The sequence below is a fragment of the Onychostruthus taczanowskii genome, unplaced genomic scaffold (genome assembly GCF_017590055.1).
Source record: "Onychostruthus taczanowskii isolate IOZ18803 unplaced genomic scaffold, ASM1759005v1 scaffold59, whole genome shotgun sequence".
NCBI classification, from domain to species: Eukaryota; Metazoa; Chordata; class Aves; order Passeriformes; family Passeridae; genus Onychostruthus; species Onychostruthus taczanowskii.
In genome coordinates this window covers 599,586-615,029 of record NW_024503568.1, presented here as the reverse complement: position 1 = coordinate 615,029, position 15,444 = coordinate 599,586, and the positions used below count along the sequence as shown (strand labels likewise).

General features: G+C 51.0%; 1 protein-coding gene across 1 annotated transcript; it reads right to left on the bottom strand.

The window, feature by feature from the left end:
- Window positions 1-2,872: 2,872 nt before the first annotated feature.
- Window positions 2,873-5,670, bottom strand: SP8 (Sp8 transcription factor). The gene is made up of 2 exons (XM_041418265.1): window positions 5,448-5,670; window positions 2,873-4,348 (listed from the first exon to the last, which is right to left on the bottom strand). The coding sequence occupies exons 1-2, from the start codon at window positions 5,466-5,468 to the stop codon at window positions 2,873-2,875; spliced, it is 1,497 nt and encodes a 498-aa protein (XP_041274199.1). The 5' UTR covers window positions 5,469-5,670.
- Between the last annotated feature and the right edge of the window lie 9,774 nt (window positions 5,671-15,444).

The following is a 15,444-nucleotide window of genomic DNA, read 5'->3' as shown; positions in this document are numbered from 1 at the left end:
TCTCCTGGTTGCGTTTGTAATGAAGAATGCAGCTCAGAAAAGGTCAACCAGAGCAACTCTTGTTTCTAATGGTTCTTAACAGTCCCGTCTAATCCCTACACCATGCAGAGGTCCAAAACCTTGAATACATCTGGAGTTGACTGATCTATGCTTTTTTTGCCCTGCAGTTTAATACCTGTTGTTTAAGGTACTACCAACAACCATGTGTTTTACATGTGTGCACAAAAGAAGATTCTGCTATGCAGATTACATGCTCTAGCCCTAATTTTTCTGTGCCCCAACAGTGAGCATCACCTCCCTAGGTAACAGAAGAGGCCAGATTTCCAAACAGACACAACACGACCACCACACACTCCCCCATCCCCCCATCTCCCCAAAGAAGGTGGTAAAAGAAAGTGTTAGGAGTTTGAGGGGTTTGGTTTTGGTTTCGGTTTGGTGCTTTGGGTGTTTTTGCCAAGAAGCTAAGCAAATGCACGATTGTGTTTTTATTGCCGTCCAGGGGGAGCTTGTGGAAAAGACTTAAAGGACACAGCAAGGGCGGCAGCGCTTGACCGGCTGGCTGACAGCACCCCGCAGCCCCTGAAATTGCCCAGATTCCCGGTCCTGTGGGGAAAATGTCCCCGAACAAGAAGGGAGTTTTCACACACAACCGCGAAGTTTCCCAGCCCTGAGACCTGAAGAAGTTAGTGCTCGCCACGGCGATTACGCCCCCAGCCACAACCACCTCACCTCAAAACAAAAGCGAAGGACCACTTTTCCTTTTGTCTTTTAAAGCAATAATGACCCTCAGCGTTTCAATATTAAATCTCCTTTCACAATGGTTCTGCCGTGATGTGAAAAATAATTTCAACGAGGAGGTACATGCAAAGCAGCTTCCCAAACATACTCAGATTTGTGAGAGGCACTGTAAAATTAGTCTGATAAAAACAAACAATTTTCTAAAAAAAGAGTTAATGTCTTTCATTTAGTTTCCTCTGGTGGTGCATTTTAAAAAGCATGAAACAGAACAACTTACCCATCTTAATGCCTCAAAGCTGCTCTTAGTATGTGCTAAAATTTACGTTCGTTGTATGTTCACTTTTTTCTGAAACTCTAGAGAACAACTCATGCCATATTAGTTCAAAGTAAATCATTGACTGTAACGATGGACTTACAAAGAAGAAAAACAACTGGCTGACCTAAGGTAGAATGATTTTCTGGAGTTTATTAATACCATTTAAAATATTACAGATAAAAATCAATTACATTTCATGCATTTAAAATGCAAATCTAAAATGTTCCAGCGAAGGGCTTTTCATTTCAATGTGAAATATCCAAATTATTTCAACATTACAATGAGACAAGTTTAGTTTGCAGCATTGCAAACCGCTAATGTAGTGTCAGGAGTGTTTATTAACATTTATCAATATTATTTTCAGGAAATACACATAGGCCAACGTTAGTTCAGTTTCACTTGGACAGTTTATTTAATACATGGGTTGTGGCAAACCCACTTTATGAAATATAGGAGAACTCTCACCGTAACTATACCTGAACTGCCAGCAAATGCAAATAAGTACATGCTCCATTAAATTAAATGTCATTCAACATTTATCAAATATTGTTTGCTTAATTACAGTTGTATGCCTAGCTAAATTAATATTCAAGCAAAACCTATATCCTGAAGTGTGATTTGATGCACACTTCAAGAAAGGAGTCCAGAAAAAAAAAAAAAAAACCAAAAAAAAAAAAAAACCAGTGAACCAGGACTGCAACAAGAATGTTTTCTCGTGACAGGAAAAGAAATAAAAATTAAAAAGGAAAAAAAAAAAAAAAAAAAAAAAAAAAAAAAAAAGCTCAAGTGTACTTCAATATATTTTCAAATATTTACTGGAAGAAATTTACAAGAAAAATACTATACAAAATCGTCTCCTGGACAACTGCACCTCACACCGATATACTGGTGGAGTTTTATTTAATTGTTAGCTAATCTAGAACGATTTCCCAGTGGTACAAACCTATAGGTTCAGACGCATTTTACAAATATTTAATTTTCCTATTCCCCCCCGGCCTCCCTTTTTTGGCATTGGAAATACATCTTCGCTTGAAACCCACGGTTCTTCTTCATCTGTCTGAAGTTAAAAAAAAATATACGACTTTCAACCTAATTATTTTCAACGTATTTCGCGATTCCTGCTCAAACGAGAATTATACAAATATGCTGGCAAACGCAGTGAAATTCGGACTCGAGGAGGTAAACGATTTGTTAAAATTGGGAGGAAAAAATAAAATAAAGAGGGAAGGGAAATAAGCACACTGCAGCTCCGGGGAGCAGACGTGCTCCGAGCAGGTGCCAGGATGAGAGCAGGTCCGAGTGTCAGCCCGGCGCGGCGGGGCACGGAGCGCGGCTGGCGGCGCTGCCGTCGGAGGCCCCGCCGCGGAGCAGCCCCGGCCGCCTGCCCGCCCCGCCGGGCACCGCGGCTGTACCGGCGCCAGCGGCGGAGGGAGGGAGTACGGGACGGTTTCCAGCAGCAAAGCGAGAGGGGACGTGGGTGTTTTTTCCGCTCTAAAAGCAACACGAGGAGGGGGGGTCTCAAGGCGAAGGGGAAAGGAGGCGGCGGCGGGGCCGCCCCATGGGGGGTCGCGGCTCTCCGCCCTTGCCCAGTCGCTCCCCTGCCCCCGTCGCGGGGGTTGCGCGGCCCGGCCGCACCGCCAGCCCCGTGCGGGGCTCCCGGAGGGCAGCGGAGCGGCCGCGGGGCTGAGCGCTGTTCTTGCGGAGCCGTGCCAGCTACTTACGTGTCCGCGTCCCCGCCGCAGGGCTGCGCGCTCGGGGGGCTGCGCGACCAGGAGGGCGGCGGGACTGGGGGGCGCGACGGCGCCGAGCCTCCGCCTGTCACTCCAGGCCGTTGCGGTGCCCGGGCTCGGGGGGCGGCAGCAGCTCCGGGGAGTGGCAGGGAGGACTGCCGGCTGCGCTGTGCTCGCTGTCGGTGTCGCTGCCCTTCTTGCCGCCGGGACCGGGGCCGCCGCCGGGGCCGCCGCCGCCGGGACCCCCGGAGCCTCCGGGGCCGCTGTGGGTCTTGACGTGCTTGCTGAGGTGGTCGCTGCGCATGAAGCGCTTGTTGCAGACGGGACAGGCGAAGCGCTTCTCGCCCGTGTGAGTCCGCAGGTGCCGCTGCAGCTCGTCGGAGCGGGTGAAGCGCTTGCCGCAGAAGAGCCAGTTGCAGACGAAGGGCCGCTCGCCCGTGTGCCAGCGCAGGTGCGCCTTCAGGTGCGAGGTCTTGCCGTACACCTTGCCGCAGCCGGGGATGTGGCAGCTGTGCAGCCCCTTGCGGCGCAGGCTGGCCCCCGCCGGCCCCAGCCGCTCGGCCTCCTGGCAGTTGGGGCAGTCGCAGGTGGCGCGCCCCGAGTAGCGGCGGGCGGAGGAGCGCGGAGAAGCGGCCAGAGGCGCGGCGGGGCCGCCGCCCAGCATGGAGCCCCCGGCGCCGGCCAGCGGCGAGGGGGCCGAGTCCGGGTAGGAGCCGGGCAGCACCGGCTTAAATCCGTCCATGAGATGCTGCCCGGCGGGGCTGAGGAGGTGCGAGGAGGCGCCGCTGCTGAAGGCCGAGTGGCCCAGGCCCGAATAATCCGAGTTGTAGCCCAGAGGCGAGTGGAGCGAGGTCTGGAGTCCGCCGGGCGCCGGGTGCAGCGAGCCGGGCAGCGCGGCCGCACCGTTGGGGCTCTGCACGTCGATCCAGCCGGCGCCCACGTCCCACCAGCTGGAGGCGCCCGCTGAGCCAACCTCGCCGGCGCCGAGCCCCGGGTGCGAGGGCTTGAACCAGGACTCGTAGGGGTGCGCCATGCCCACCCGCGGGTAGATGCCCTGCAGCCCCTCCACCGACGTGTGCACCTTGGAGATGAAGACGGGCTGGTGCGCCGCCGCCTCCTGTCCCGCCGCCCCACCGCCGCCTCCTCCGCCACCGCCGCCGCCACCGGCGCTGCCCGGAGCCTGGAAGACGGAGTAGTCGTTGGCGAAGGGCGAGCTGGCTGCCGCCGCGCTGCTGGAGGTGAGGGAGAAGGCGCTGGAGCCCGGCGAGCCGCCGCAGCTGAACGAGTCCGAGACGAGGGCGGCCGCCGCCGCCGCCGCCGCTGCCGCCGCCGCCGAGGAGCCGTTCCGCGCCGCGCCCGCCACGCCGAAGCCAGGGAGGCCGGAGCCCACGGCGCCGCAGCTGCCCGCCGAGGCTGAGGAGGAGGAGCGTTTCCAGGGGTGGAAGCCTTTGCCGAAGGAGGACGCGCTGTCCGAAAGGGCGGACGGCGAGGGGCTGGGGCTGCCGATCTTGTTGCAGGTCGCGGCGAGCATGGCCAGAGGCGTGGAGCCTACCCGCGGTTCCTCCTGCGGGCACAGAGGGGAGAGGGCCGTCCCGCCGGCGTCAGGGATGGAGCGGCCCCGCGCCGCCGCCCCGCGCCCCGCGTTCCGCTCCCGGCACCGCTCCGCCGCCCGGCCCCGCTCCGCTCCGCCGCCCGGCCCCGGGCGCAAAGTTTCCCGACTCCCGCGGGAGGATCCCTTCGCTGGGGCCGGCACCGCAGTTCTGCCTCCAAACGCCTACCGGGGCTTTTTTTCACCATCCAACTCCCCTCCCCCGAAGGAGCTCAGGAAGGGTTAAAAAAGGGGAAGAAAAAAATAGAGGGGAAAAAAGTTGCGTCTGTTACCGTAGCTTTAGAGATGCCCCCGGCACGGCGGCAGCTACGTTTCAGCCTGCTCCCTTTCCCCGGGACATGGCTGGTCCCCGTCCCTCAGGCCAGTAAAGCTGTTTTCTTAAATACAGAATCGCAGGACTATCAAATTACTGCTTTTCTTTTTCTTTCTTTTTTTTTTTTCCTTTTCTTTAAGAGTCCTTTAAATCAGCCTAATTTAAGTAGCAATGATAATGAAATACATATATAAATTTAACATATGTAAATATGTATGCATACACGAGTTGAACGTACCTGCTAGACACGGTGGGTTGTGTTATTTTAAAGGGAAATAAAAAGCCACAATCTGTTGCAAATTTTTTAAAAATTGCAAGCAAAAAAAAAAAAAAAAAAGAAAACCCCGACAGTGCTGGGTTTGGGATTTTTTTTGTTTGTTGTTTTTTTTTTCTTCCAGCAGTCACATATAAAGAAGAAAAGCCACTTCTTCGGGGCCACAGGAACAGTACAGCCCAGGCGCTGTAGGTTGTTTCTACAAATGCCCTTAAAACCTTTTCTTGCTCACTGAAAAGTGACTCTGCCCCCTTTTCCCCCTCTCACTCTTTCTTTTCACTTAAATTCACTTGTACTTAAGCTAAAAAAAAAAAAAAAAAAAAAAAAAAAAAAAAAAAAAGAAAAAAAACAGGCTGAATAGAGGAGACTGATAGCCCCGGTCAAGACAGGGGTTATTTTAACCCCCTCCAATCGACAATAAAAAGAAACCAATTAAACCAGCAAGAGAAAAAAATCCTTAGACTCACCCCTAGAAGTGAAGTTGCCATCACACAAAAGTGCCCTCCTCTCAGAGGATCTTTTTTATATTGATAAATCAGAGGCAGTGTTTTTTTTAGAGGTGTGCAATACAATGATCAGTTCCGCCCATTCCACCACAATTGTAGCTCCCTCGCCGGCTTTGAAGTGCCGCTGAGCCGCCGCCAGCCAATCCCCGCCACCGCCGCCTCGCTCGCCGACGTGACTGCGTGAAGTCAGCAGCGCCGTCGAGCCCGGCCGCCGAGCCCCGCCGGCGCTGATGACCTCACGCACTCACGTCGGCGAGCGCCGCGAGCTGCGGTCCCGGTCCGCAGGGACCGCTCACCCCGGCTCGGGCTACTCCGTCCCGGCCGCCCCTTTCCATCACCCACCCCCCCGCCTCGTGTGCGTAATTTGACAACAGTTGTTTTTGGTTGTTTTTCCCGCGGAGCGGTTTATGTTTGAATTTTTATATCATCATGATCATCATCATAATCTCAGTCTTACTATGATTATGGGCACGGCGAGAGCGGTAGCATCCCGTTTCTCCACTAGCCCTTTCCCCCCTTCCCGATCCCTTCTGGTCAGCCCTTCTTTTCCCGTTGTCCCGGCAAGGAGAGGGAACAATTTAGGCCACTGCTGCCTGTCGTTCCCTCCCTTCTCGCCCTCGCAGACCGCGCTTTCAGGCGTGATTCTTGGCGGTGGGGTTGCACAAGCGGAGTCCGCCCGGGCGGCACCGGCACAACCAGGGTCTGGCTTCCCGCCCCCCGTCCCCCTCGAAGGTGAGCGCTTTGCTCTCCTCGGCTCCTCGCCTAGCCCTTGGAGGCTGTGGGGAAGGGCAGAGCCCTCTCCCCCTGTCCCTGGGGACCTCGCTTGGTCCGGCCCTGCTCGCCCAGGTGCACTCTCCCCCGCGGGTTTTCCACGGCTTCGCTTAGCTTTCCAGGGGATGTTTTTCCTCTTTCTCCCGGCTTCGGTTTTGACCCGTTTCCGTGTCGTGGGGATATTGACTGTACATCATATCTATTGATCAAGGGAGTAATGTACATTATCATACTTTGAAGTAAGAGTGAAGTAAATTAATGAACTGCTTTCTTTCTCTGAAAGCTGACGCTTACCATAAATGTCGCGTTTCTCTCTGCGAGCTGCTCTGAATGATTTTAGCCTGTTGAGAAGGCGTGACAGGCCAGCCCAGAAGGAGGAAGGGGTGGGGGAAGGAGGGAACTCCGTTTAACAAATAAAAAAGAATTAACTTCATTGCTTTGGTCTCCTTCTATAATGATATTCATTTTACAGACCTAACGCACGCTTGTTTAAATTTCGGGTTTAATTTAATCAATACTATCACCCGCAAAGAGGGGAAGCACATTTCCCGGAGATACTCCCTTATGTGAATGCTTATTAACTTTTTATCTCCACTTTCTTTATCTGCTGGAGATGGGGAGGAACTATTAAGACATAGATCAGAAAGCGTAAGAGCAAAACAAGCATCGTGAGCATTACATTTTAGATGAACACAAAATCGCATTTTGTGGTGTGCCAGGTTAGGTAAAAAGATCGACACGCATTCCTTTCAGCCCCAGAAAGTCTGAGAGACTTTGCCATACACCGGGGAAGTAGAAGCCTTTAGTGATATATCTCTTTTTAGGACAGCCTCGCCGGGTGGGTCTTCAATTCGCATCCGTATTTTGTCTGCACTTGTCTGCCCAGAGGAAACGTGTCCTTTTTTGATCTTTTCGTGTTTGTTTGCTCCGATGCTTGCCTTGACTCCTTTGATTTGTGGTCGAAAATCCTTAATTTTCAGTGCGCTTTTCCTTTAAAAGCACCGTGCGGGAAATTATGAAAAACTCGTTGTAAAAATAGTCGTGGGAGTCTTTACAAGGGAACTCAACTGAGAGGGAGGGAAAAAAAAAAAAAAGGCAAATACATCAGAACAGAAATCACGAAACTCCTGCCAGTGGGCATCCTCCTGCTACTCTGATAATTTCCCCCGAAACTGGAAAAGCAGCAGCTTCTGAACTTTGAGAGCGGTGAGCTGATATTTTCTGAATTGGCCACTGAAACATCTGTAAACTCCCTCCTTTGTATACATTGCCTGCTGGGCAAAGGATTTAAGCAAGCTTACAATTTTGTTTGCATTTGCCTTATTGACCACTGCACTTAAGGGTGCAGTACATCAACATAATACTCAGGTGGGGGCGGAACAAAAAGGGGGGGGGGGGGGGGGGGGGGGGGGGGGAGCCAGCAAAGAGAGGTTTTCCAGAAATTAATTAAAACTTTCCCCCCCCCCCCATTTGAAGTTTAATGTACGGGAGGAGATAAATGTTCGTGCCGTTTCTTGAAAACCTGTGGGATCCACTCTCAATAAAGCTAAAATCTATTAGCATTCTGTATGCATCTGCAGCATAAATTTCATTTGAATTTCAAATTTAATAAACCAGGAGGTTTTTAATCATCCCTGGTTTTATTTGTTTGATATTAACATGCTTATTGACCGGGTCTGTTGACCAGTTTGATCATTACAGGACAGCAAAAAGTTAATTAAAACGACCACAGCTCCTTAATCATATCATCTGTCTCATCCATGTCGCTCCCTTTATTACAGCCTATGATGGATAGTCTCCCAGATTAATTTCTCTGTTTCTTCGATTTGGACAACAGCTTTTTGGACCTAATTTACATCCTGGGAACAACTTGCTCAAGTCTACCTAACATCTTGAGCCTACAATGTAGATTAGCAATCTCGGAATTTTAGACACAATGATAGCTGTCGCTAACCTTTCGGGAAGGGGGGTGGATTTTCTTGGAGCATACCCCGATTCTCCGCGCTGCTACCGGCAAGCGGACAGAGATGGATAGACCCTTGTACCAGAGGTCCTCGCCTGTCTACAGACAGCGCTACCGGGGTGTAGAGGGGGATTTCTCTTTGAGGAAACAGAGGTCTGTGCTATTTGAAAAGGCGTAGCTGGAAAGATTAAACTGCAGGCTGACCACGCCGTGTGCTGAACGTCCGTGTTAGCGAGGGAAAGCGTTTTACGCCACCCTTGCGCCAATTTAGGGGCACACGGGTGGCAGCCAGACTCTCCTGTCGCCTTCCCGGCGGTGCGGCTCCGCTCCGCCGTCTGTCAAGCGTCCAGCCAGGAGGAAGCCTCGCTCCTCGGGGTCCAGCGGCTGCTAGCTCCGCTCCCGTGGTCATGGGGGAAAGCCTCCAGGCGGGGGCCTTGTCCTCGTCCTCCTTGGGCTCCGTGCTCTGGAAAAGCTTGCGTTGCCCCCGTGTTTGCCCCACCGCCCCGTACCTGCTGCTCTAGGCTGGGTAGGTGGGGGCCAGGAGGTGTCCCCTTCGCCCGACACCTTCACCTAGAATCTGTCATCTGGAAGATTTACGGAGGGGTGACAAACAACTCTCCAGGCTCTCGAGGGCTCGGCTTGTTCCGGTAGCGGAGAAAGGGGAATAGGACATCAACCAGACAAAACGGCCACCAGGCAGAAGGGACAGTGCTGTGCCTGGCGGTCACTGAGCAAAGAGGGTGGTTAATGTCTTTCTTTAACCTCTACCTGCACCTCTGCATTGCTGTGCTTTACCTGCAGCCTCACTGGGCACTTTCCTTGAGACCGGAGCTCCCTGCCGGGCACGGGGTGCAGCGCGGCGGGAGCGGACAGTGCGTGTGCGCCGGTGCCTCCACCTATTCACCTATTGCCCATGTGGGTTTTTATTTCCGTCGGTGTAAACGTGCCCCAGGTACCCGTCAACCCTGCCGGTGTCCCCGTCCCGCTGCCTTGAGCGGCCTGACTGCTCCTCCGCGCAGCCGGCGGGGAGGCGCCCGGCAGAGCCCGGGCTTCTCTCTGGAGAAGGTACACGCCGACCTGTCTGCAGCCGGCGGAGGGGATTCACGGTTCACTTCGACGTCTTTGCTCGTTTGTTTATTTATTTGTGGGATCTGTGCTAAAAAAAAAAAAAAAAAAAAACCGCAGCAGCTAGCTGCGTCTCCGAAAAGGTCCCTGTAATTAAATTAGCCCGGGAAGACACCGTGCACATGCTGGTGTGTGCGTGCCTGGGGAGGGAGAGGAAGAGGCACCTTCACACCCACTCTGTTTACATCGCCGGTGCGCGCCTAGATCCGATCCGCATCTCCTCCTTCTTCTCCCCGTTTCTTTTCCTGCCCTCCCCCCCGCACCCCACCCCCGCTCTCCCGGTACGCTATCGCTGTGCACGCATCGGCTCCTGGGCGGTCATGTAAGTACCGGGAGGCGCCGGCGGCGAGAGCGGCACCCGGGCTGAGCGTGCCGGCACCGGGCGGGGCAGAGCGCGGAGCCCCCGCCGCCGGTCCTTCGGTCCTGACTAGAATAGATTTGTTTAAGCTGCTTTCTGGTTTTTTTTCCTATTATATATCACCTTCTCCCAGGCACCACTTACAGTTAAAAACTACTAAATTCTCCTCCTCAGCGGTATTGATTTCTTTTCATTCTGCTCCGTTAGGAGAGGAGGTAATGCTTCCAGATTACCCCGCGTCTCCTCCAGACGGTTGACAATTGCAATCGCAGTTTCGGGAAGATAAATGTTACTTTGGGAATTGTGCTTAATTACAAATAATCTAGGAGCTGCTCCGGGTCCGATGGTTTAGCCACACGTGTTCAAATCATAGTTCAAGCTTTTCAAGAGGATGCCAAGATATAGTAACCGTTTGGAAAATCGGTGTGTAAGACGTTCCCATTAAACAGGCTGCCTGAAGCTGGGTCACGCCCCGAAATACATGCTATTTATATATAAACATACAAATATATAAATATATATAGATAGACATGGGCGCCCGTGAGCGTATATAAATGTGTGTGACAGACACTCGCATATGCAAATCCCAAACCACCTAAAATCAAAGCCTGCAGAGACCATAGAAGAAAAGGAAATCTTTCTATGCATGTATGTATGTATGTATATATGTACATACGTATGTATTTCTTTGTTCTCCCAACTGCACAGAAGTGTCAATTTGGAAAAAAAAATGAAAACATTTTTGCTTCCTGCTGTTTGTGGAGTGGAAGACCCCTCGTCCTCCAGGAAAGACGTACCTTCGAAGCACTGTGCCAGGAAGGTTTTGCCCTCGTCCGTTCACGCACTCAGTGTGCACCACAGCCGTCTCCTGAATGCAGAACTCCTGCGATTTGACTAGAGAGACCCTAATATTGATATATTTACTGTTCCTCTTACAATGTAGCTGCCACCTTTCCCTGTCGTTATTTGCCTATATGGCAGAGCAATTAGGTCACCCCCTCGCCCCCTCTCCCCCCTCCTTCCCCAGCAGCCTTATTAACTTCGGGGGAGGGGGGCAGACGAGCAGCGGGAGGGAGGCAAGGTGGTGAACAGGTTATTCTCTTAACCCGACCTGGCTGCAGGAGCGAGATGAGCAACACTGAACAGATGTCCCCATTTAAGCCATTCTTTTCCCACATGCCTGCTGGATGCTGCCAGGGCGCAGGAAGCTTGCTGCAGACCTGGCCCATTCCCGGCCATTATGGCCAAGTTATTCTGGACCAGTGAGCACGAACAAAATGGGCTTCAGATCGCGTGCTTGAGAATAATTCGACTCCGAGCCCTGGAAGAGCCCCCTCCCCCCATTTTTTTAAGTGTTGGGGGGTGGACAGGGACGTGTCTCAGCTCTGATCGTAGCAGAAGAACTTCTCAAAAGCCCCTTCCCCCTCCCTCTCTTCGGCAAATATGGTATAATTTACAGAGCAACTTAATAATCCGAGGGCCACCGCAAAAGCCCTTTGCGTTGTAAACCGCTTCTAATTACCTGCCAGAGCAATTAGCTGACTATCACGAAGAAATTAGATCGCTCAATGTAGCATAAATAATGCGAATAATTTTGTAAGGAGAATGGAAAGCGAGACCTGGTGTTTCTTTATAAGGAAATAACACCTCGTACTGTACGAACCCTACATGAACACATATTAATGTCTAGGCATGCACGGAAATGAATCCGAACATGAACCCTCTGGCTTAGATTCAGCACTTTCTTCATTTACATATGCGGGGTGAAAGTCGGCTTCCAGGCGTTTAGATACTGAGCTCTTCCAGATCACAGTAATTAACACATAGCGACTTCAATAGGAAAACCTGTTTTCCAGATGATTTTTACAATGCAGCTTTATGTCTCATTTGGCAGTTTAAATAGCTGGAGTTGTTTTCTGGCTGCATCTCCACTATCATCTGTTGAGCATATTTTGCCTAGAATATTGACCAAAACTTCGGAACCCATTTTATTATTTTTTTAAACATAGATGACTAATATACTGGACAAGCCTAGAGTTTTCTAGAGTTTTTTTTTTTTTTTCTTCATATGGTTAGTTCGTCGAGAAAATGTTATGAATCGCCTTATAAGTTCATGCTCTTTAACAGCTAATATTTTCTTCTTTCTGCATTTCACCTTGAAGGATCGCAAGCCTTTACTCCATTTTCACTGCTTCAATATTTGATCTCAAGAGAAAAGCGCTTATTTTCCAGTTTAAAATTTGCAGGTAGTAGACAGTCTGCAGGGATTTAAATGTATAACAATCAGGCTATTAAATTTAAATATTGACGAAATATTTGTTCACTCTGCTGGACCTACAGCTGCGGAATTGAGGAAGGAATTTGTGCCCAGGAGCGTCGTGTAATGAAAGAGCCTTTACAGATGAATTCAGCTAAAGTGAATTGAATTTGTTTCTGTTGTGTTTCCCCCTCTACCTCCGCCTCCGTACTGAGAAAAGTGCTAGTCATAAAGCTAGACGTGAAGGTGCCTGATCGTAGTGAAGATCATCCCAACCCAAAGTACAGCTGCTTACTGCTCGCAGGAGCTCAGGGATTTAGCGTAACTCGTGAGGAGTTCTCCGGGCTAAGGATAAACACAATTAATTCGGTTTATCTTTGATAAATAGGAACAGCAGTGTATACTGTAATTCTTTAAATGAGTCTTCGAAGGGGGGCGAAAAGCCGAGTGTATGATCAGATCTTGCATAACTTTTCAGAGCGTCTCTTTCCTCAGGCTCGAGCACTAACGCAGCAGATATTAAGTGACTCGTCAGACACCCTTGTCCCCCAGGCTGTCTCCGGAAAGCTGGAATTTTCGCTGAACACGGTTTCTAAGCTTCTCCAGGTCTGAAGCGGACTGCTCAGCTGTTCCGTAGCCCCCACGTAGCACACTCAGAATTGTACAGCATGTTTAACGATTCTTGCTCGTCGGCTAATTAGAGAGGGCTTTGAAGCTCCATTACCGGCAACAAAATTATTGCGGTCAGTTTAGGCCAAATTCTGCAGTCCTTAATGGAGCGAAACTCCCATTGAAGTCAATGGGACAGAAGTCAATGGACGTTGTGCCCTATTAAGGAGCACAGAATGCGTCCCTTTGTGATTTAGAGATTGAAAATCGGTATCGGTAAAAAGTTAAGACGGTCGCACTCCCGAGGCAGGATCTCACCCGCGCCCCGGGTAGGGCTCGATCCCTTTCCAGCGGGCGGGCTGAGCCCCGCGGCTCCCCGGGGACGAAGCCGAGGGCAGAATCGGTGCCGGGGGTTATTAATCATCAACCGGGGCCAGACAAAAGAGCTTTTCCGGCGGTTCTGAAAGGCGGTTCCCTCTCCCGGGGGCTTCGGCCCCCCGGGGCCGGCGGGACTGTCAGTGCTGTGGGAGGAATTCGGTCCCTGCGCTCCGCTGTCCCCTGGCGCGGAGAGGGCGTCCCGGGCGTCCCCTCCCTCCCCCTCCGCGGCGCTCTGTCCCTCCGCTCGCCGTGGCTGATGTCCCTAGTCACCGATCAAGGAGGTTCGCTTCCTGAGGGGGGCTTTGGATGCCGAGAGTCCTGCATGAGGACACAGGAAGCGGCCCCTTCAGAGCCCGCAAGCAGCACACACACCGTTTGGACACCAGCACACCAGGGCTTGGGAAGTCCCGTTCCTAACCCTGACCACCCACCCGCTGCTATCGACGTGATCTGACAGCTAAACTCTGAGCTCGGGTTTAAGGTGCAGCTTTGGGCTAACCCTTGATCTCTCAAATGGAGTTTGGTTGTGCATTATTAAAAATCTCCTTATTATGGAGGCGAAATAGCACTGGACAAGCGGAAAAGCCCATTTTACAAAACTGAAGGAAATGCTGCAGGTCACTGAAATATTACTATAGTTCGATATCCTTCCTCTTTGAGACAGAAGAAGGGTGGGACATAGAGATTTTCCTTTCTTCTTGTTATTTTCCTAGTGGAAAGTAAAAGCCTTCAGGAAAACTTCACAGCGTTTTTCTCAGAACGCAGAGGAGCACACACAGCTGATCCTCTAGGAAGCTGTGCACAATTAAGACTCATTTTCTTTCTGCTGGAACAATTAATTGTACAAATGAAAGGTCAGGCATGTGCTTTTCCCATGTTTATCAACCACAATAATGAGCCCCTTCTATTTTTTCCCCCAGTGCATTATATTGCAATAAAGCGCTATCGCAATGCCGTCTCTCTGAGTAAACATCTTCAAAGGCGATGTGGCGGAGGCGAGTGGTACGTATATGTATGTACGCAGATATATTTAAGAAGGACGCAATGGCCGAGGCGAAAGCAGATGCGAGGTGTGAGAAGCGAGGGCTTCCCCAGCCCCGCTGTTCCCGCATACCGGCGACGCAAAGGCGCCCTTTTCCCTGGAGCGCTCCCGGAGTGCCGCCGGCAGGGGCTGGCCGAGCCCGGTGGGAGAGTCCTACCTCCCGGGGTTTCTGCGTTTCTCCCGGTTTGGGTTACTTTTGTAGAGGGAGGGACCCCTCCTACTTCTCCGAGGATCCAAATCACCTCGGCAAATTCTTCTCGCTTGCCTCCACATCATAATCCGCCCCCGAAGAGATAGGCTGGCAACACCTCCATATCCATGATATTACACGATTCTTCTGCTCACATCTTCAAGAATACACCTGCCAATTCCAAAAAAAATTCAAGGAGCTCCACTTTTTCATGCCGGCTTAGTATGGTCTGGATTCATTGACTACATATAGTAGCAACCTTTGGAACACAAGAATGATATTCTATATTTTCACCAGTAGGTTCACTTATTTTTCCTATTACTTGGGGAACAGGCAAGTCACCCACTGGGATTGTGTTTGAGGTAGCACAACTAGTGTTGGCAAGGGGTTTTGTCTTGCAGCTGATACATTACCCGACATGCAGCTATCCAGGACATCTACCCAGTGTAATGTTCTCCTTAACCTCATTCTGCCCATGCTCACAGTGGACAAATTTTTCACTCCTCACACGTGTGAGGTGATGGAGTAGAATAACCCTACTGAAGCAGTCTAACGTGTTGTGTTGTGTCTGTCCATGTGACCAGGTCTACTCTGATTATTTTATCATGTTGGCCTAAGATACCCAGAAGGTTTCTCAGAAGGGTCAGTCTCCATTAGGACCCAAAACATGGGTTTGTTTCTCTTTGGGTAGGAATCATTGCCCTATTTTTCTCAATGTTTGTAAGAGGGTGCCCTGTGTATACCTGGCAATCATGGACAGACAAGTTTGGTTTAAACCAGCAGGAGGCTCCGAATGCCTTAAGCTAGTGTTTGGATTCAGCGTCATTACAGTAACCAACCCAAGAGAAACATCCATCTGGAAGGGGAAGAGCTCTGCTGGGCAGGATGCAGTGTGGCCTCTTGAAAGAGCTGAAGTAGCTACAGGACTGCATCCTATGAGACCGAGTCCAAAGAGAAGGTGCGGACTGAGATTTTAGATCCAGTGGATGCAGAGCAGTGGTGTCTGCCCAAGCAGAAGCCAACGCCATTGCTCCTACACACCCCTGGGGTGTGTAGCTTAATTGTGTAGCAACTGCTCTGTATCAGAGTTATATGGTACAAGGCCAGAATGATTTCTGGTAGAAAAATCTCATTGCTCCTCTGAAAGCATGCTCGCTTTTGTGCAAATGTAAAATTGTTCTTCAAACACTGAGCAGTTTCAGATGAAGTTTACTGTATTGGCCTGTTTCATAGTGGGGAGGAATAAATGGTAATGATGCAAGTAC